Source organism: Elgaria multicarinata, chromosome 2 (assembly GCF_023053635.1).
Source record: "Elgaria multicarinata webbii isolate HBS135686 ecotype San Diego chromosome 2, rElgMul1.1.pri, whole genome shotgun sequence".
Classification (NCBI taxonomy): Eukaryota; Metazoa; Chordata; class Lepidosauria; order Squamata; family Anguidae; genus Elgaria; species Elgaria multicarinata.
The window spans coordinates 33,759,635-33,782,423 of NC_086172.1; the positions used below are offsets into that span (position 1 = coordinate 33,759,635).

At 41.5% G+C, this 22,789-nt stretch overlaps 1 protein-coding gene across 4 annotated transcripts in view; it reads right to left on the minus strand.

The window, feature by feature from the left end:
* GULP1 (GULP PTB domain containing engulfment adaptor 1) overlaps positions 1-22,789 on the minus strand; it is a 123,979-nt gene that overhangs the window by 90,598 nt on the left and 10,592 nt on the right. For all 4 annotated transcript variants that reach the window (XM_063116279.1, XM_063116281.1, XM_063116277.1 and 1 more), the window contains exon 2: positions 845-906. In XM_063116279.1, coding sequence (XP_062972349.1) covers positions 845-872 — 28 coding nt within the window. In that variant the 5' untranslated portion in view covers positions 873-906. The remainder of the gene's footprint in view (positions 1-844; positions 907-22,789) is intronic.

The window sequence follows — 22,789 nt, forward strand, 5'->3', positions numbered from 1 at the left end:
ATGCTCTCTATGTGGGGCTGTCTTCCAAGATGGTTCAGAAGCTGCAGCTCATGGAAAATGAACTGGACAGACTGATAACAGGGACAAGAAGGTCCAAACATGTAGCATCAAGTCTGGCCTGCTTACACTGGCTACCTGTCTGTTTCTGAGCCCGATTGGAGGCGCTGGTTTTGACCTATAAAACCTTTTACAGCTTGGGACAGCAATATCCAATGGAGCTGTATTGGATTCATTCCACCCTCTGATTCATTGTAAAAGCAGTTCTTCTCGGTTTGATGCAATTTCTTTTTAATACTAAGATGTGGCCTTCATTCAAAAAAGATGGTTGCTTTTCTAGTATAATAGACAAGAAAGTAAAAGGCAAAAACCTGAAAATGGTCCTGGATGGAGTCCAAGGTTTTTCAGTAAAATGTATAGTTCAATGGAATTATGAAACTGCTTGTGTGACTAGAACGCTGAGAAGTACATTCCTAAAAAGGTAAACTATCAACAGTTACCCTTAAGTGTAAGCATACAGGCATGATTTCGTACTTACTAATTCTCTATTTTTATCTTGTTTCCTTTTATGAGCTTAAGAAATAGTAAATATTATTACTGACGTTATAAGACAAGTGCGCAGCCCGATGCATTTGGCCAATGTCTTCTTCAAGAACAATAGTTTTAAGTTCTAGCTTACAAAAAGTATTTTTCAACCCTTTTGAATGGATATGTTATTAAAACACTTGGGCAATGTCCTCCATTAATAAAAATGCCACGTGTCACCACTTCAAGGTCTGTTTCTCTTTTCAGTGCTACCCTCCTTTTCTTTTCATTTTTCTAAAACAATTCAGTTCAAATTGCTTACCTTTCTTCCTGCTAAAAGCACGATTCATGATGAGAAATCACCCAGTGGGGGTGTAATTTAATCTAAAAACAAAACAAAACACACATACAAGTTACAATTAAAAATGACATGAATTTCACAAATTACAAAGTTTCAGCTACTAAGGTTCGGGTTACGTGCCATCCAAAATATTTATAAAATTCGAGTAAACAAATGAACCATGAGAAAAAAAGCTGATATGTTTTAAAACAGCCTTCCTCAATCTGGGGCGCTCCAGATGTGTTGGACTGCATCTCCCAGAATGGGCATTCTGGGAGTTGTAGTCCAACACATCTGGAGCGCCCCAGGTTGAGGAAGGCTGTTTTAAAGGTAATTAAGGCTGCAATCTCAAAACAGAAAATAGAAACAATTAAGGGTACAATCCTATGCATGTTTGGACAGAAACATACATTTGGAGAATGCTGGAAACTGTATGATTTTTTTTCAGTCTAAACGGACATAGGATGGCGCCCTAAAGCTGTAATCCTAAACACACTTACTTCAGAATGCCCCACTTATCTCCATTAGATTTACTTCCAAGTAGAGTTCCATAGGATCACACTGTGAAGTAACTACAGAAGTTACATAAACTAGAGATGCAGGAATCAGCGAAATTTGAGCTTGTTGGGGGTGCTCTGAATTCCACCTCCGAATTCCAAATCTGTCAGTATCAAATTGCAAGCTGTTTTCTTTTCTTTTCACATGAACATTTGTGCACATTTTTCCAAATTTATGCATTTTTCTCCCATTGATTAAAGTATGTCTAAATATAGCTTTTTAAAAAAATAAAAAAATAAAAAAGGAGGAGGATGAAGAGTTGAACATCACCTCTGTTGCTCGTCCTGCCCTGCTGGCAGCAGCAAAGCAGGGTATATAATACTTGGTATATAATACTTGGAAGCCTGAAAGATCTTCAGGCTTATGTCTAGGCAGGTGTCAACCCAATAGGTTTGTGCCCTAACCTGCCCTGCAACAGGGCTGAACTTTGGTTGGATCTTGCCCAATTTTTTCTGGACTGCAAATGGAAGTACTGCACCTGATTTAATTGGAATTATTGCATAATAAGCTAAACATTAATATGCTTAAAACACATCAATAAAAATAAAATACCGACAAGCATTCTATTCTAATTATTGTATCAGAATAATTTAGTTTTCCTAGCAGTTGCGGTTACACATGTAACTTGAGAGCCAGTGTAGTGGAGTAGTTACAGTGATGGGCTGGAACTGGATAGAAATGAGTCCCCGTTCAGCCATGAAGCTCACTGCATGACTTTGGGCGAATCACTGATTCTCAGGCCTTAGCTAGACCTAAGGTTTATCCCGGGATCATCCTGGGGTCATCCCTGTTCATGTAAATGACACACAGGGGATCCCGGGAGCAGGAAGGGACGACCCCGGGTCGATCCCAGGATAAACCTTAGGTCTAGCTAAGGCTTCAGTCTAATCTACCTCACAAAGTTGTTGTAAGGATAAAATGAAGAAGAGGACCATGTAAGCCACCTTGGGCTTCTTGGAGAAAAAAGGGGGGTTCTAAATGTAAAAAATAAATAGGATTTTTTTCTCTCCACCAGTCTAATTTGTATCTTTGCAAATATGACAGCTAACCATCATTGCATGTTTAAAAGATGCCACATTCCAATTAATTCAATAATCGTTCGTGTATGCTATATTTCAGGGTAATATTTTGAGATCTGATAATTTTAAAATAAACTAGAGTGGATAATACAAAATAATGACTAGCAGTCATTACCCTCAAACTTGATTAGCTTCAATGTCCATAATAGCAGACTATTTCTGAACTGCACAGAGTATAGATTTATTCCCATTAATAGAACCCATACAAGTAATAGGCACTGGTGTGAACAAAACCTGAACATATTCTTATAGCTTTCAGCTTAGTAAGATATATAAATATGAAATAAATAGCAATTAAATTACTTACCATACGCTAAATCAATGTATTCTTCAGGACTACTTTTAATTTTTTTTGTTATTGAATTAAAAAGTGTTTGTTACTGAATTGCTAGAACTGTGGTATGTTAAGATTGTGAAGCATGAGAATCAAACAAAACACATAACAGGAATTCATTAGCTTAATAGTTTACACAGCGTCTAAGATTAGAATTCTCTAAGGAATGCAATATCCCGGTTTACAAAAGGATCAGCGGACAATGGTTTATTTAAATAAATGGTAAATTTATTGTACATTTCAGGGAAAGTCCAATGGTTCAATCAGGCATTTTTGAAACATATTATTATTATTATTATTATTATTATTATTATTATTATTATTATTTTATTACATTTATATACCACCCCATAGCTTTCTGGGCAGCTTATTGTGGCAGAAAACAAGGTACGTATTAAAAAACTTATTTGCAAATTTGTCATGTCCAGTGTCCTGTAATATATAGCATAATCCAAGTATTATTAATCTTTCTCTGTCCTCTGGTTCATTTCCTTCTGCTTTTAAACATGCTACAGTCTCTCCCATTCTCAAGAAACCTACTCTTGATAGGCTATCTCTGTCTAACTACCGACCTGTCTCTTTGTTGCCGTTTGTTTCAAAGATCCTGGAGCGTGCGGTCTACTCTCGCTGTCTTGACTTTCTTTCTAGTAACTCTGCTTTGGATCCATTTCAATCTGGATTCCGTCCTCTGCATTCCACCGAAACAGCCCTTACTAAGATCACCAATGATCTCCTTACTGCCAAGTCTAAAGGCCATTATTCCGTTCTTATTCTCCTTGATCTAACTGCTGCCTTTGACACGGTTGATCATGATCTTCTCTTAGATTCCCTTCATGACCTTGGATTTTGTGGCTCTGTCTATAACTGGTTTGCCTCCTATCTAGCGGGTCGCTCTTTCAGCGTGTTGACTAATGGCAGCTCGTCTTCCTCCTTTCCCCTTTCAGTAGGGGTTCCGCAAGGCTCGGTGCTTGGCCCGTTGTTGTTTTCCTTATACATGTTGCCCTTGGGCAAGCTTATTCAATCTCATGGTCTCCAATATCATCTGTACGCCGATGATACACAACTATATCTGTCATCTCCGGAACTTTCTCCTGATGTTCACGATCGTATCTCGGCATGTCTTTCAGATATCTCAGCTTGGCTGCTTCATCGTCGCTTGAAGCTTAACATGGCAAAGACTGAATTGCTTGTTTTTCCTCCTAAACCTTCTCCTCATCTCTCATTCTCTCTTACTGTCAATGATGTTACGCTTACTCTGGTCAAGGAAGCTCGTAGCCTTGGCTTTATCTTCGACTCCTCGCTCTCCTTTATTCCTCATATTGAGGCAGTAGCTAAATCTTGTCGATTTTTCCTGTATAATATTGCCAGGATTCGATCATTTTTGTCTGTCTCTTCTGCCAAGACACTTGTTCATGCACTGGTTATTTCACGGTTGGACTACTGCAACCTTCTTCTCTCTGGCCTTCCTTCTTCTCACATCAGCCCGTTGGTTTCTGTTCACCACTCTGCCGCAAAGATCATCTTTTTAGCACGCCGCTCCGACCATGTTACTCCGCTTCTGAAATCTCTTCATTGGCTTCCAATTCACTTCAGAATCCAATATAAACTTCTCCTGTTAACCTTCAAAGCTTTTCACGGTCTAGCTCCTTCCTATCTCTCCTCTCTCATCTCACACTATTGCCCCGCTCGTGCTCTTCGCTCCTCTGATGCCATGTTTCTCGCCTGCCCAAGGGCCTCTACTTCCCTTGCTCGGCTTCGTCCATTTTCGTCTGCTGCCCCTTACGCCTGGAACGCTCTTCCAGAACATTTGAGAACTACAAGTTCAACCACAGCTTTTAAAGCTCAACTAAAAACTTTTCTTTTTCCTAAAGCTTTTAAAACTTGATGTTGTGCAGACTTCTACTGTTACTTTCTACTGTTAGTTTTTCCCTACCCTGTGCCTGCTTACCCTTCCCTGTACCTGTTGGCATTCTCTTCCCCTCCTTATTGTTTTACTATGATTTTATTAGATTGTAAGCCTATGCGGCAGAGTCTTGCTATTTACTGTTTTACTCTGTACAGCACCATGTACATTGATGGTGCTATATAAATAAATAATAATAATAATAATAATAATAATAATAATAATAATAATAATAAGTAATAAAGGAGATAAATTCAAAGAGCTTTTTATGTACAGATAAAGGCTTGTGCACACAACAATTATGAGCTCCATCACACCTACTTCTTTTTGCTGGTATGCATCTGTGATTTCCACCTCCATTTCATTAGCGCGTCAAGCCCTGGTCATTTTCACATGCATGCGGTTACGCTATTTTGTCTTGTTTGCCTTTTCAGCACACCGACTCGCACTTCCTGGTATCGCTCACCCACCCCGCCCCTTCTCCTTCCCCCTCCAGTTCTTTGGTTCTTGTGGTGGATTGACATTCTGATGGACTTGGGCACCTTCCCCACCCCTTGCTCTGGTTTTGCTGTCTAAAGTGTAGCAATTTAGTATTTCATCAGCTGGGCACCTTGTACAGCAGGCAATAAAAAGAGAAAAAAGACAGCCTCCATTTTTAAATTTTTCTTAAAGGAGAAAAGCGCATGAATGCTCGTGCACAGGAAAGTAGGGTTTTTAAAAATTTTAACTTAATTTCCCTGCGTCCCGTATGTGGGTTTCTGTTCAGTGAAGGAACTGCGAGGAACCAGGACAAATGGCGATGCCCGCCCACATGTTCCGCGATCTCGGGATCATCCCGAGACCATGGAAAAGTGGGCCTAAAGTGTAGGGAGAGATTCTGGGGCAAGGGAGGGATACTGGGTTCCCCTGTGCATCATGTGGATGCACAGGGACGATCCCAGGAATCGCCCAGGGATTTCACCCCATCTAGCTAAAGTCTTGGTCTCTTGCCAAACAGTACCTACCCATCTGCTCACTCGACTCCTGCCTGAGAAGGGAGAAGTTTGAAGGCTCTCTGCATGTAACCCCCACAACATTTTGTTGCAAGATATCACTTCTAGGATATTTAATCCACAATAAATTTGATGTTATTTATTACATCATTGCAGCAAATTAAATACATTCAGCAATATTTGCTATTTGGTTAATTGCAGAAGATGTAGGACAGATACCTGTGCCTGGACTCACGTTTTCAGGAAGTGAGTCTGAGCGACTAAGGCAAACAGCAGTGACAAAATATGAAGTTCCTGGCCTTACAAACTGAAAACGAATGAATCACTGGGCCCAGATGGTATCCTTCCTAGAGTGCTTAAAGAACTCAAAGATAAAATAGCTGATGTTCTAAAAAAAAATATGTAACATGTCCCTAAGATCAGTTGGAGAATGGCCAATGAAATGCCAATTTTTAAAAAGGTATCCAGGGGGAATCCAGGAAATTACATGCTGGTTAGCTTAACATCCGTTCCAGCTAAATTGGCGGAAAGCATTATTAAAGGTAAAATTAATCAGTATATAGAAGAACAAGCCCCACGGAAATAGTATTAACATGGCATCTGCAAAGGCAAGTCTGGCCTCACTAGCTTTTTTAGAGTTCTTTGAGAGTATCAATAAACAAGTGGACAGGGGTGATCAAGTAGATATTGTTTACTTTGACTTCCAAAAGGCTTTTGACAAAGTCCCTCACCAATGACCCCTGAGCAAATTTAGAAGTTATGGAAGAAGATGAGATAACCTCTTATGGTTAAAGAACAGAAAGCAAAGAGTAGGAATACATGGTAAATACTTCCAATAGAGGGGTCCCACAGGACCAATGCTTTTCAACTTGTTTATAAATGATCCAGCATTAGAAGTGAAAAGTGGGGTTGCCAGGTTTGCTGATGACACCAAATTATTTAGGGTGGTTAAAACAAAAAAGAGTTGTGATGCACTCCAAAAGGATCTCTCCCAATTGGGAGAATGGGCATCAAAAGGGCAAATGAGGTTTGGCCTGTGCAAATGTAAAGTGAAGCACATAGGGGCAAAGAAATTCCAACTTTATGTATATGCTGCTTGCGGTTGTGGTGAACAGCTTGATGAAAATGTTGACCCATGGTGCACCCTGCACTCGCCCACTACCATAAATCAACTCTGGTCCCATTCCAACAGCAGTGGCTTCTCTCATTTCAGACGGGCACTGTTGGACAGAAATGTTAACTACTGACATGCTTCATTTGAACTTTCCGCCCTCAGAAGTTGTGTGCATAATAAAAAGACTTCTGATTTTGCCTGACATCTTATGTAAAATTACTTAGAAAATAAGCTGTTGCCTTGGCATTCAAAAAACTCCAACGAAAGCTGAAGAGATTTAATAATAGTTCTTAAAAAACAAAAGTAAGCATTCAGAGCTCAAATATTTGTAAGAGCTTTAGAATTTAGTCATGTGTTTGGATGTTCCCTGTTCACTGAAGCCTCAACATTATGAGAATGTAGCAGAAATGAAAGAAGGTCACAAGAACGAAGATTAATTTTATACTCATTATTTATTACAGTATTTCTTCAATTCTAAGACGCATGTTCCCCCCCATATAAACATCTCTAAACACGGGGTGCGTCTTAGAATCGCAGGAGCATTTATTATTTCTTAGAATCAAAGCTTTTTTTCCTGTCGGTGGTCCTGAAATTAGTGTGCGTCTTACAATTGATGGTGTCTTAGAAACGAAGAAATACGGTATGTATTTATTGTATTAGAATTCAGTCCTTCCTATCTAGGAAGCTTAAGGCATCAAGATATACTGCTTTCCACACACAGCCCATAACAATTGCTCAAATAAATGCACTCAGAGCTCGGATATACACCCAGAATTCTTCTAATTGCAATAGTTTCCCCATCATTTCAAGGTGGAAGTTCCCTGGCAATGGGAAGGAAGCTTATCTATAAAGTATGCCACCCACAAATGTTTAACTCCCACCACTTCCCTTGCAACACAGTTAGTCCACACATCACAATACTCCCAACACACACATTCAATATGTTTAACATAGATCTCTTTATTGCATATAACAAAAAACAAAACAAAAATGCTCTTCACGAGTCCTTGTGTGTATAAACAAACTTATACATGGCTCAGGGGTTCCCGCACTTCAGGAATGCTGATATTCCTGGAATGAGTAAGGGAGAAAATAACCTGGATACAGGGACTTGAAAGAAGGGAGATGGAATAGAATAGGAAAACATTAACTCAAATTATAAAAGTGAGAGTGTTGTGGTGAACCAGCAAAATGTAGTTATTGGTACTAAGTATGTCTATCCCCTCACTGCTGCTTCTCCAGAGTTCCCCAAATCTTTAAATTGAACTAAATAAATCTAAGATAAAATACATATAACACATAACCTAATTTTGTTAATTACTGCGGTATAACATTATTCATTATTTATTTGTTTGTTTATTGCATTTTTATACCACCCAATAGCAAAAGCTCTCTGGGTGGTTTACAAAAATTAAAACCATGGAAACTATTCAAAATATAAACCCAACAGTATAAAAGCATAATATAAAATACAATACAAAAACACAACCAGGACAAAATTGAGCAACAATGCAGAATTTAATACAGATTCAAAATACAAATTTAAAACAGCAAAGTTAAAATTCCAATGCTAGATTGTTAAAATGCTGAGAAAATAAAAAGGTCTTCACCTGGCATCGGAAGACCTTTTAATGTTCTCAGCATTTTCACAGTCATGATGTAGACAGGCCCTGTATCTAACAAGACTCCAAGCAGTTTCTTTTCCTCCAAGAAAGGAAAAACAACAACCAAACTACAGAATTAAAATATTTAAAAACTGATTAAATCAATAAACTGTCGCTTGTTTAAATAAAAATGTTTTCAGCAGGCACCAAACCCCACCACCACCACCACCACCACCATCACCGTGGTGCCTGCCTGACATCAACAGGCAGGAAATTCTACAAAGATGGAGCATGTACACTGAAGGCTTTACTCGGAGTGGACTCCAAATGGAATGTATGTCCATGCGGGACCACCGGGGTATCTGATGAGCTCAGGGACCGGGCAGACTATTAAAGGAGAAGACTCTCTCTCTCTCTCAAACATCCTGCTTCATGATGTATGCATTACAACATAAAAAAAGATATATATGAACCATACCGTACATGAACTCATCGCTGTTATTTATCATGAAACATACTGAAGTGGGTACAGCTTGTCAAGAGCAACGTAATGCACAAAAGCCATATCCCGCCACTTAAGGCCTTTCCCCATCGGCCTCTGCAGCCTTCTGTTGCCAACTGCATATCTCTTTACCCGTGGACTGGTTTTTCTAAGGGGAAATAAGTCTTGGCAAAAAGCCAGGGCAGGCTGTACTTCTCCCACAGGGCCTTGAGTCAGATGCCCCTAGCACTAAATAATGCTTAAACAATAAGGTCTCTAATTACAATACACATGAACTTGGCATAAACCTAGCAGACAAAATCTGATTTAACACAGATGATCTGCTAAACAGAAGGTTATGGAGATTAAGCTAGTTGATTAAATTGGGTATGCTAATTTCTATTAAAAGCATGATGCATGACTTTTGCGCTGTTAGAATTATTAGCATTTATAATTCCTTGTATCAGGACATGATAAATCCTTCAGTAATTATTTATTGCATTTTTTAAAAAAAAATCACTGAAGAAAGAATCCATATATTATATGATTTAGTAGCTGTTGTAGTAAAAAGTAACTTCGTTGCATATTTTTACTAAAAAAAAAAATCAGATATGATATTCACAGGTTTAGTAGATCAATGTTGGCGGAGAGGCTTCTATATTTTTCCCTTTTATTGAGTTTCTCCTGCTTATTATACTGGGTCCCACTGTGATGTTCACTGAAACTTTAGGAGAAAAGCAGAGTGCATTACTGGAACCAAAATCTCTGACATCTAGGTTTTCTGCCTATTATGCAGTACGAAGGCATTGTGAAAGGGTAATTCAATGGGCTGAAGTCTATGCATGCAGACTTGCTTTGCTTCAGTGGGAATTGCATAAGACTCTACTCGCTATATCTTGTATTAGAGGAAATTTTCAGAAGAACTGTGTGTCTTATAAAAAGAGTGGAGTAAGGGGAAAGAGAAATAAGGAGAAGAAGCCAGTTTATCAAATGAAAATCCTTGAAGAGGGAGCAAACCTCTTGAAATACAACTAGATATATCAATACTTCTGGGGCAAAACCCAATACTGCCCATCTGCGAGAGGGGGCCACTGCTTATGTTCCACAAGTAGTCAGCCCCACTGATTCCGTTGTGCAAGCAGCACCAATCACTTGCACTACGGAGATTGAAACGAGCGGAAATGCTCGTTTCTGAAATGGGGCAGGTTGGTGGAGCTCACATAAGGCCACCAGGTGGATATTGCCCAAAATGAGATACTGCTCTTGGAATGAGGCCTTCAGAGAAAACAAAAATGGAAATCAAACCAGACTGGAAGATTTGCAGTAAAATTCCCAAAGCCTAATTATATGTTTAAATAAATGCAAGAGTGTATAACATTAAGAAAGTCAAAATTAGACACCTTGCTTATTTTATTATCTCACACTCCTTGATAGATTTCCCAAATAAGAAAGCACCACTCTGCCTGAAATCACACTCCCTAATGATTTCCCAACTACATAACTTATCCCTAATGCTAGATGCAAGGTCAGTTGTAGTTACTCAGTGGTGAGTGGCTGCGCATGTTTTACCTTGGTCAGAAAATAAGGCAGGTATGATTGAGCCTAAAGTAAAAATAAATAAATCAGAAGGATGGTTCACTTCAGTTGTCTGGAAATCAACTCCAGGCTCAACCCCAGCTCCCTCAAACTAAAACTGCATAGCTCCTCCATCAAAATCAGTGATTCGTTCACGAGATGCTAAGGGGAGGAGGAGTGTGATAGCCACTTTTTGGAAACAGAGATGGTGCCAAAACTGTTAGAAGGTTGGGTTTGTCAATGAACTTCCCCAGTTCAGAAATGGTGAGTGATTATAAGCAGGGCCCAAACATTCCTGAATTGTTGGCATGGCTCACAATTGTTTGCAATGGCACCAGTGCTCCCTCCCATCAGACACCAGGGCCAGATCTACACCAAGCAAGATATGACACTTTGAAAACGGTATATGGAGTTGTCACCACTGTTATAAACCATTTTAAAGCAGTAGCGCAGGTCTTGCCCAGCTTTCTCCTTCCAAAAAGTTGGCAGTATTCCCATATCCTAGATGCTGCAACATCTAGGCCTCATCTTTAAAGCCTAGAAACCAAATGCCACCTGAGTATGTTCAGATTACCACTACAGAGACTGTGAAATAGTTTTCCAGTGCCTTTCAGGATAATGGCTTGAGCTGGGATATTTTGAGAATTCTGTTTCACAGGGTCCTTGGCAGTAATGGATTTTTCTCAGCATGTTTATATCCCAAACTAGGTGATGCAATTAATCCAACTCTATAATCCTGTGGACGGGTACCCAAATATGATATAACTAGATTTTTTGTCACTATTAATAGCTTTGCTGCTAATTACTGGAGCAGGTGGTTTAGGGCCTGTGTTCCTCAGATAATCCAAGTATATCTCGAGATAGGATACTGGAAATCACTCTATTTTTTAAAATAAGAACCTTCTCCAAGGTATCAGCAGTACAGATGCCAAATGAGTCTTCCAAATTACATCCTTTCCAATGATGAAAATTGGGCTTTTATTTCATTTCATTTTATGGGTCGTGTAAAATTTCCAAAGAAGATTACAAAGGGGTCTCTTTCACCAACATGATACTTACACCACATCAGCTACTGCATATTTGCATGAGACCTTAGTGGTTGTTCATTTCTGCAAACTAGGGCTGTAGCCTGAGAACAATCTCAGACACTTACAGCACAATCCAATACATGTCTGTTCAGGACTAAGTCCCACCGAATTTAATGTGACTTATTCTGAGGTCAGTGATTGAAGCCCAAGTCATCTGGTGCCTAGGAATTTGATGCTGACAACCAGGGATAGCAATGGTTTATTCAGGACAGCATAAAGAAAGCACATTCAAACTCGATGCTGACTTCTCGAAATTTGATCCTCCCACCAGCTTACAGCCGTTGTTGCAATCCAAAATGCAGGCAGTACGTACCATATGATTAAACATTTCTGCCTCCTTTAAAAACAACAATCCAAACCCTCTCGGTAATAGGCCAGCCCGTGATTTGATAAACACCACTAACATGGATCCTGCAAATTATTGTTTTTGTTTTTATACCACCGGCGTTATACATGATATTTTACAACATATAAACCCAGTTTCCTGTCCCAAGGATCTTGAAATCTAAAATTCGACACAGGGGAAGGCAATGGAGGCAAAGGAGGAAGGTGAAAGTGAGGGTTACATGGGAAGGACATAGAGCTGTGTCCTGCTTGGGGCTATCAATGGCTACTAGTCCTGATGGCTAAGTGTGACGTCCAGTATACGATGCAGTAATCCTGTGTGCACCAGTTGCTGGGAAACATGGGTGCTGTTGCACCATGTCCTGCTTTGTTGGCCCCTGTTTGACAGCTGTTTGCCCACTGTGTGAACAGAGTGCTGGACTAGATGGACCCTCAGCCTGATCCAGCATGGCTCTTCTTATGTTCTTAGCTGCGCACCTTAAATTTTCCTAGTGTGAGATACTTTTATGTGGAAGTTGCCATTTCAGAAGCAGCAAACACTCGTATCAAAAGGCAAGCCATCCCTTGTGAGAAATACCAACCCACACAGAAAAATCCCAGGCTTTCTGCCAAGTTAGGAAAGGGGCTGAGCGGTGAGTTGTTCAAGTAGACAGCCCCCTAATCAAGATCAAGAGGTATCCCCATCTCTTGGCAAAGTGCACAGCAAGTACTTTTCTGTGGTGACCCCGTCATGGTGGGAGATCTCATGCAGACAGAAAGACAAACATATGGCCCACTTTCCCCAGCATTGCTTTTATTTCTCTAGGTGTGTTTTTTTTAGCGATATAATGAACTTAATTTTTGGATGAAAAAGTGTGCATTGTATTTTTCTTGGAAATTAGTTTTATCCATTATTTGGAGATAGAGAATTTTATTCTGATTGTAAGCTATTTAGATAGATTTATTTTTTTAAAAAAAGGGAGACAGGGGCCTCATATACATGGAGACACTTTGTAACATGATTCTCTTTTAAACCGAGTTTTCATAAAATTGGATTTCCTCATTCCATGGGACATGCAACCAATTAAAGTGGGGTAACCACAACAAGGTTGCCTTGATGATGTCGGGTTGCCCCTGATTTAACAGAAACCCCGTGCTTTTCCTGCTGTGTGGTGTCATCAAATAATCTTGATGCAGGAGGCAGCGCGGGCTTTCTGGTGGCCATTTGGCTCACTGGGCCAGCTCCCTGCCTCTTGCCTGGCTTCCAGCAACCAATTGCAGGTCATCTCCTGCCTGGGAACGCCCCCAGAGCAATGCTGGAGTGAGGACAGACAACAGAAGAGTCGTAGTCAATTCACTCTGGCAGGAAAAATCAGGGGAAGTCCCAGACTTTTCTAGTTCACAGCTTCGCAGGAAAGCCCCGTGGCAGCTGCGAGGTGACTGCTGCATAGTATAACTGATGCAGTACCACCGCGTAGCTACTGCAGGGCTTCTAACCCATATAGTCAGCCCCTGTGGGTGGAGTCTTCTGGCATCAACAAACTTCCTAAAAAACAAAACCACAGGTGCTCCGCACTCTCTCAACCCCACTGCCATGGAAGCCCGGATTGAGGGAGGCGAGTGTGCATGTGTGCACCTGCTTGCACCTTGTTCTCTCCCAGTGGCCCTGAGAAGTATGCTCAACAGGAGCAACCAGGGCCATGGAAGCCATGGGGGCCAAGCAGTTGGTGCAATGGAGAATCCTCAGCACTTCATCTGGTAGTGGCACTCCTAAGCCCTGGGCAAAGTTATACAAACATGTCCTACTATGCACCTCCAGAAAAGCAATATTTCACACCATACCCACCCACCCCGCTTTCTCAGACCTGCTGTTAAATGCAAGGCAAGGCAAGACCCAATGTTTGTGCCTAAGAACACCTTCCTCTCTCCAATGTTTAAAAAACATTGCCACCACTGACCTCTGCCACCCTGCCTAGGACTCACTGAGAGATCAGCCCCACACAGGGAAGCCCAGCATCATCCCCCCAACAATTCTCAGGGCAGTGTATCTCTCTGTGTGTTGGGGGTAGAATTAGGAGACTGCAGGAAAAAGCAACGAGATCTTCTCTCTTTCCCCTCCTAAACCATCAACCTATCGATGGCAAAATAGCCAAGATCAGCACAGAGACCTGGGTTGTTTATAGATGTAATTTCAGCATCCCAAAAAGGGATCCCAAAAGCAACATTCTGACTTTCTCAGGTGCCTCAGTGGAGAGAATGTGATTTACTTCTGAGCAGGGATCCATGCATGCCAGCTCATTGTTCCTTGAGGCAAAGAAAAAGAGACAATGGAGCAAACCTGACTTGTTCATTAAGTTTATTCGAAGGGGCAAAGGGGTATTTATGCAAAGCTACGCATTAACAAACACACCCAAATTAAAGCAGCCCAAATTAAAATATTGACTGTCAAAAAAAATTTGCTTTATGTGTTGGTTGCAATATTGACATTTTAAAACATCTTGTGTCTCTGCCTAACTGTTCCATAAATTAACCATTCCATATATACACTTGCCAACATGGTCTTCACAGCCAAGTGGAAACTAAAATTCCTCTCTGAAAGCAATACACATCCTGTGAATGTCTGCTGAATATCAGTTAGCATGTTTGGAGCTACTTCTGTCTACTCAGCCTACCTACTGCAATCTAACATCAAAAGACTAGTCAAGCCATACCCATGAAGCTCTAGTATGAATCCTATTCCATTGATTTAACAGAAAGCATTGATCTTCTAAGGGAGGGGTTGCCATATGGGTCATTTTCTCCCCAATTGCTGCAGGTGCAAAAGGTCACATATTGCAAAATCAACCGGAGTCTAAAGGCCAGAGATTAAGTTGTTCATTTTAAATATATTAACTGCATTTCTGGGCCATCCAATAGCTGAAGCACTCTGGGTGGTTCACAAAATAAAGGCGAAGCCCACAGAATACACAAAGGTTTATCCAACAGACTCACATAACAATTTCTCAGCTATTTTATGCAGAAAAGCTGATGTGAAAGTCAGTCAGTCCAAACAAAGGAACATCAGGGGAGGGGAGAGTGTTACCTTTTCCTTTCCTGCCTCTTTTCTTTCTGCTTAAAATTGCCCACCAGCTGGGTTATTATTTTTTTCCAACTGCAGGGAAAAAGATACAGGGTGGAAGTGAGGATGCTTTTTACTTATTTATTAATTCTTTACTTATTTATTTATACACTACTTAACAAATGAATTTCCCAAAGCAGTGTATAATTAGGAGATAAAACCATAAAAGCAATACCATAAAATATAAAATAGTAGAGCCGGTGTGGTGTAGTGGCTAGAGTGTCGGACTGGGAGTTGGGAGATCCAGGTTCTAGTCCCCACTCAGCCATGGAAACCCGCTGGGTGACTTTGGGCCAGTCACAGACTCTCAGCCCAACCCACCTCACAGGGTTGTTGTAGTGAGGATAAATTGGAGAGGAGGAGGATTATGTATGCCACCTTGGCGTACATAATCCTCCTCCTCTCCAATTTATGGAGAGGTACATAATCCAAGGTACTGGATTATGTACCTTGGCGTACATAATCCAGTTAAAGCTGCTGGAGCTATACTACAGTGACCAGATTTAAAAGAGGGCAGGGCACCTGCAACTTTAACTGTTGTGATGAAGAGGAAATTTCACCAGGTTCCCCATATATACAAATGACACCTGCTGAAATTCCATTTTCAATACAACTGTTAAAGATACAGGAGCCCGGTCCTCCTTTTCATATGGTCACCCTAATATATGGAATATACATAACTAAAAAATAACCAGCAGCATACACCTTCAACACAAATTCATCTGGTTAAGTGTGGATGATTCCCCCCACCCCACTGCAGCATCCACCTAAAGCTCACAGTTTTTGGCACGTGCTTTAATTCTAGGGAAAGAGTATTCTCAAGGGCAGGGGCAATCAGATTTAAACACTTTTTTTGAGTGGCCACCAGATGAATTCAGGGAGCATGTGGAACACCAGAATGGCTGCCCCTAAGGACATAAGAAGGCAGGCAGGAGTCTAAGGGATGAGGCAGTTTCTCCAATAAGCTGGTCCTGTGTTGTTTCCGGCCTTCTGTGTTAGAACGAACACTTTCAACTTGGCCTGGAAGCAGCCAGGCAGCCAGTGCAATTCTTTCAGCAGAGCTGTTAGTAGTAGGCTGCTCCATATAGCCACTGAGCTGCCACATTTTGCACGAGCAGCATTCTCTAGGCTATTTATCTGTTCAAGATGGCTGCTTCCTGCTGTTACATTTAATTTTAAAACGTTGGGAGACAATTACATGTGGCTGCTGTTTTGCAACTAAGTAACTAATATTTAATCATTTATATCATTATATTTTATTTAATAAATAATGTTTAATGAATAGCTATTGTCAGTCCGTATTTTATTCTTTTTTCTTTCTTTTGTTGTTCACCATAAGAACATAAGGAGAGCCCTGCTGGATCAGACGAAGGGTCCATCTAGTCCAGCACTCTGTTCACACAGGGAACCACAAGCAGCACACGTTGCAACAGCACCTTACCACCCATGTTCCCCAACAACTGGTTATATAGCCTCAGATACTGGAGGTAGCACATAGCCATCAGGACTAGTAGCCATTGATAGCCTTCTCCTTCAGGAATTTATTCAACACCCTTTTAAAGCCACCCACAACTTGGGAATCTTATTAGAGTGGTATATAAATTCAGTAAACAGAGAACAATCCTATGGTTCCTGAAGAATGTCCCATGTACCATAGGAATCTTCTGATTCTCACTCCTTGGAGACACTGCTATGATCTTGAAAGTGGGACTCACCCCTCCCCCTTGCAGCTGCTGTGGAAAGAACCATGCCGGCCAATTTCTGAGGTCACAATACAGCCTTGGAGGACCTTGCAGAGATTTGTAAGGGGACATTTTAGTAAGTGAGGAGGGGAGGGGAGGGGAGAGGCCAGGATATGAGGAATCCTATGGCCTCTCCAGCCTAAGTCCCACTCCTACCAGTGAACAAAAGGAGCAAGGAGGGGAGAACATCACCTCCATCACTCCTCCCACCCTGCCAGCAGCAACCTAAACAAATACTCTAAATAACCTAGCAGGGCATTGGATTCTTGGAAGTCTCCAAGTTCAGAGGCTTGCGCTGTAGAGAGGTATAACCCAGAGAATATAAATCCTTTGGATTATTTTTTTTTAAAAAAAAAATCTGTAGAAAAGCCATATTATAATGTTTAAGAGCTGATGAGATCTTATTGTGGGTAGGCAAGATTCATAACGTAGTATCAGAGCAGGCCCTTGGAGAACTCCAGTAACTACAGAACATTATGTCAAGTGAAATGTCTACTACAACATTACTGTGGTTGGTGCAGAACTGATCAGAGTGCAATGGCTGTAAATGCATAAGGTTTCAATAAATATGCTATTATATATTGTCTTTTTACTTTATCCTTTGTTGTAAAGCACTTCAGGAGTTCTTTTGGTTGGGTGAGCTGATATATAAATTTAGCAAACTACACGAGATGTCGGACTTGGCCACGGTGACACATGCCTTAGTTAAGTCCCATTTGGATTACTGTGATGCACTCTACATGGGGCTGCCTTTGAAGACTGTTTGGAAACTTCAGCTCGTTTAATGTGCTGCAGCCAGAGTGTTGACCAGAGCTGGTTACAGGGAGCACACAACTCCTCTGTTAAAACAGCTCCATTGGCTTCCGGTCTGTTTCCAGGCACAATTCAAAGTGCTGGTTATCACCTATACAGCTCTCTACGGCTTGGGTCCAGGAAAGACTACATTCTCCCATATGAGCCTGCCTGTGCTCTGAGATCTTCTGGGGAAGCCTTTCTCTCAGTCCCATCAACATTCCAGGCATACCTGATGGGTACACGGGAGAGGGCCTTCTCGGTGGCTGCTCCAAGGCTCTGGAACTCCCTTCTCAGGGAGACTAGGCTGGCTCCCTCTGTGCAACACTTTCGGAGGCAGGCAAAAACTTTTTTGTTTCGGCAGGCTTTTGGAACTACTCTGGACCTGTGTTGATGTATTACATTTCCCCCTTTTAATCTGTTACTGTTTTTTTAAAAAAAATTAACATGTTTTTAATTTTACTGCAGGTTTAATTCTATTTTAACTTTTGTAAATTCATATGTATATGTTTTAATTGTACATGTTTTGATCTTGTGAACTGCCTTGAGTGCCAGTACTGGGGAAAAGCCAGGATAATAATAGTAAAATAAAGTAGATTTGATTCCTGACAAGTATACTGGATCTTCCTTTTCCCCAATTTTGTTGGATTTCACTGGTGGGGGGGGAGAGAGATCAGCTGCAGATGCTGCTTAGAGAAAGAAAATATGTACAACATCTTCAGAGAGCTGTGTACAAATGCTGCAAAGACAAACAGGGGAACAGGGATAATTTCCACCCACCTCTGCAGCCAGTCCCTAGAAAACATCCCTTCACCTTAGAGGTGAAATTGACCAGAGAATTTAAGCCCTTTGTCAATTTCAGCTGTATGGTGAAGGAGTGTCTGACTTCTCCCTGTTTATGTGTTGCCATTTCATCATTTCTCTTGCATAGTAGCCTTTGTGATGAGGATTAGGTAATATGCAATACCTTGCTGAAGCTCTGAAAACTGTGTATAAGGCTGGAAAGAGCAGTGGTGAAACTGAGAATTAAATCTGTGGCCCTTTTAAACCTTAGTGTTTGTCACTATGTACATTCTCTACTGCTGAGCCACAACATTCATCTGTGCCTCTTATCAGTGATTTCTCAGTTACCCACCCACCCCTACCCCTAAGATGGCAGGTGCGCGCGTGCACACACACACTCACTCACTCCATTCTGGGGCATGGCTAGACGAGGGGTGGTGGAGGGGGTGATCTTGCGATATGATGATCGCGAGATCCTCCCCCTCAGTCTACATGTGGCGTGCGACATCCTGGGAGGAAGAGGACATCGTGGCCGCCATTTGTTTGTTTGTTTGTTTGTTTAATCGAAGAAGAATGCAGGATCGCTCCTGCCCCAAATGTAAGGTTTTTTAAAAGAAAAACCCAGCTCCTGCTCCCCCCACCCCACCCCGATGGGCACAGAGCTCCTGAGGGGCTTTGCGCCCCATGCCCGGTTCCTAGCTCCTCGCGGTTACTCGCAAGGAGCCAGGACAAAAACGGGATGCCCGGCCACACGTCCCGTGGTCTTGGGATCATTCAGGGACTGCATAAGTCGGGATTAAAGGGTAGGGCAATATTTCGGGAAAAGGAAGGGATCATCCCTCCCTGCTCCCGGGATCCCCTGTGCATCATGTGGACGCACAGGGATGATCCCGGGGCGATTCCTGGGATTTTGTCCTGTCTAGCCATGCCCCTGGTTTCCAAGTTTACAGAATTGTCTTCCTAATCAAACATATTTGTGGCACTACTAATTTGTAGGTTTCCTGCTCCAGTCACATCTCTCTGCACTCGTACTGATTTATTGCTTCCCCCGCCAGCTGCCCAGCAATCTGGAGTAGCACTTTGGCTCATGGCTGTATTAAGCTGATCTTTGTGTTCATGTGGCTCTAGCATCCGGCAGTCCAAGCACTTTCAATGTTATACTTGGTCTGTCTTTACTGTACATATGACTTGATTGCTGACTCAGGCCCCATTGTTAGTTACTATGGAAATTAAGTTATGTAAGTGTGCTACTTTTCCATACCAGCATCACTAGTCTCACTTACTGCAAATTGTCAATGATTATTTGTCATTGCACTGAGGAAATCATTGCAAAAGCTAAGGAAACAAGTTCTTCAGCAGTCAAAACACAAAATAGAAAAAATGATCTTTTGCTACAACAGTAGAAAAAGAAAGAAAAAAATCAGGAGAACTCTTCATGCATTTTGCAAACTGACTTCATGTGAGCTTATTTGCTCTTTTATTTATGGGTATATCTGACAGATGTGCAATAACATCTACAGAAACTAAAGCTCTGTGCTTCTGCAGATTCAGCTTTCCGCAAAACAAAAATAAGTTGCCAGTACCATCAGATTGATTTATAATGAACTTGGGTGTTGTTGTACATTGTTTCATTTAGCACATTCTACAGATATCCTGTTGGCCCTGCATTTGGTTGGGATTCTTCTTCTCCTCTCTCCATATATGACAGTTATAAATTTATAACAACAAACTAAAACTACAAGAATAAATCATCTAATAGTACACAAAACCTTTTGAAACCCCCTGATAAAATCAACCGTACACAACCCACCTCACTAAGCTGAATTAATGTACTGGAAAAAGGATTCTTTTCAGATTCTGCTCCACTTTGGGGACAGAGGCATCTTAAATGCTAAATTGCCAAACAAATCCACCATTGAACGTAGCTAGATATTGTGCTTTGATCTTATTTGAGACCAAGTCCAAATATATCAGCCAGTGAAATTTGCTACCCTTATAGGTATTGCTACTGGCTAAATATTGCTAGGTTTCAAGCCTGGAATACACAACTTTTTCAAATTGGGGGGTGACAGCACTCTTGATGGCAAACATTCTAGAAGTAAGAGTTGGTTTGATCATCACTGTGGGGCTGCCTTGATGCTGCGTTCCCCCTAAACCCTACGGTTTCCATCCTGTGGGGTTGTGCTTGGAAACCCCATGCCAACATGAGAGCACAGGGTTTCCGGCAGTCATCTGGGTACTGGAGCCACTCTCCCCTTCTTCCTGCTTCCAGTGACCAACTGGCGGTTGCCATCCCCCCCCCCCCGGAACACCCCTCCCAGATTGACCATGGGACTAGGTCAGACAGTGGAAGAGCTGGGGTGACCTCACTCTCACCAAAAAAAATCAGGGTAAGACCCTGACTTTTTAACCACTCAGCTTTGGGAAAAGCCCCGCAATAGCTGCGAAGCTCCCAAGAAGATGTTTACTTCTTGGGAGGAGAGCAATGACAAATCTTGATAAAATAGTTAAGAGCAGAGACACCACACTGACAACAAAAGTCCGCATAGTTAAAGCAATGGTATTCCCCGTAGTAACCTATGGCTGCGAGAGCTGGACCATAAGGAAAGCTGAGCGAAGGAAGATCTATGCTTTTGAACTGTGGTGTTGGAGGAAAATGCTGAGAGTGCCTTGGACTGCAAGAAGATCAAACTAGTCCATACTCCAGGAAATAAAGCCAGACTGCTCACTTGAGGGAATGGTATGAAAGGCAAAACTGAAGTACTTTGGCCACATAATGAGAAGACAGGATACCCTGGAGAAGAGGCTGATGCTAGGGAAAGTGGAAGGCAAAAGGAAGAGGGGCTGACCAAGGGCAAGATGGATGGATGATATTCTGGAGGTGACAGACTTGACCTTGGGGGAGCTAGGGGTGGCAACAGCCGACAGAAAGCGCTGGCGTGGGCTGGTCCATGAAGTCACGAAGAGTCGGAAGCGACTGAATGAATAAACAACAATAACTTACCTAATGGAAGAAGGGAGTCAAATCCCTATCTCAGGTTTGTTATGATCCAAAAAAATATATAAAGCTTGTTATTTGCCAAAAGAAAAGAGTAGGAGAGACACACACACACACACACACACACACACAGAGAGAGAGAGAGAGAGAGAGAGAGAGAGAGATGGAACCTGTTCATCCATGCTAATTTAACAAAGGACTCTAAGGCCTTAGCTAGACCTAAGGATTATCCCAGGCAAATGGAGTAGTCGTCCCTGCCTGCTCCCGGTATCCCGTGTGCCATTTGGATGTATAGGGATGATCCCGGGATATAGGTCTGATCTAGCCATGGCCTAAATCATTCTGGAAGATTATTGCTGGGGCCTTGATGGATTATCAAGAAACCCCTACCTGCTGTATTCCTTCTTGGGCCTGGAAAAGAAATTTCTCTGCTATTTTTCATGACCCTGACCATTTCTCCTTGCATAATATTCAACCTCCCTCCAATGCTCCAGAGTTGGCAACCTGTATAACCTCTGGTGAAACGTCTTGATCTGATTGCTCACCTCAAATCTGGCAAGGCACCAGGACCTGATTCCATACCTCCCAATATGTTAAAATCTAACCCTGAATGGTGGGCGCCTTTACTTTCGACCCTCTTCACTCTTATTGACAGAACTGGGAATATTCCTGATATATGGAGCGAAGCGATTATAGTTCCAAGAAAGGCGGAAAGCCAAACCCTGTGAATTATCATCAACTCATCAGCCTTCTAACAGTAATAGGGAAACTCTACGCCAGGTTTTTTTTTTTTAATGCAAGCCTCTATTCTGGACTGAGGAGAATAGAATTATCGGGAAAGAACAGATTGGATTTAGAGGTGATCGCTCAACTGTAAGATCATTGCTGATATTAGCACATTTGGCAGAAAAATATACTTCAGCTTCTAGTGAGCTTTTTTTCTGCCTTTATCGACCTTAAGTCAGTTTTAGACCTGATCCCACGGGAACTATTATGAGCAAAATTAAATAAAACTCTCATAGACCAATTATTATTATTTCTTATTAGATGTCTATACAATCAGTCTTATTAGATGTCTATAGAACATACAGCCAAGTAAGATGTGGGTAGCAGGGACTGACAGAAATTTCAGATCCAATTTCTGTTACTAGGGGCGTTGGACAAGGCTGTATGTTGGATCTTTTACTTTTCACTCTATTCCTAAATTATTTGCCTCCTCATCTCTATAATATGGTTTCTCATGCCCCTAAAATATCTATTGAAAGAATTTTCCTATTGTTTTATGCAGATGATGCAGTGTTGCTCTCACTGTCTAGAATAGGTTTAAATTGTTTATTAGCTGTTTTGGGAGTCTCATTATTAATTACAGCAAATCTCAGGTCTTGGTGTTGAGCCCAAAAGCAATATAAATGGACCCCAAATGGCAACAATATAGCGCAAGT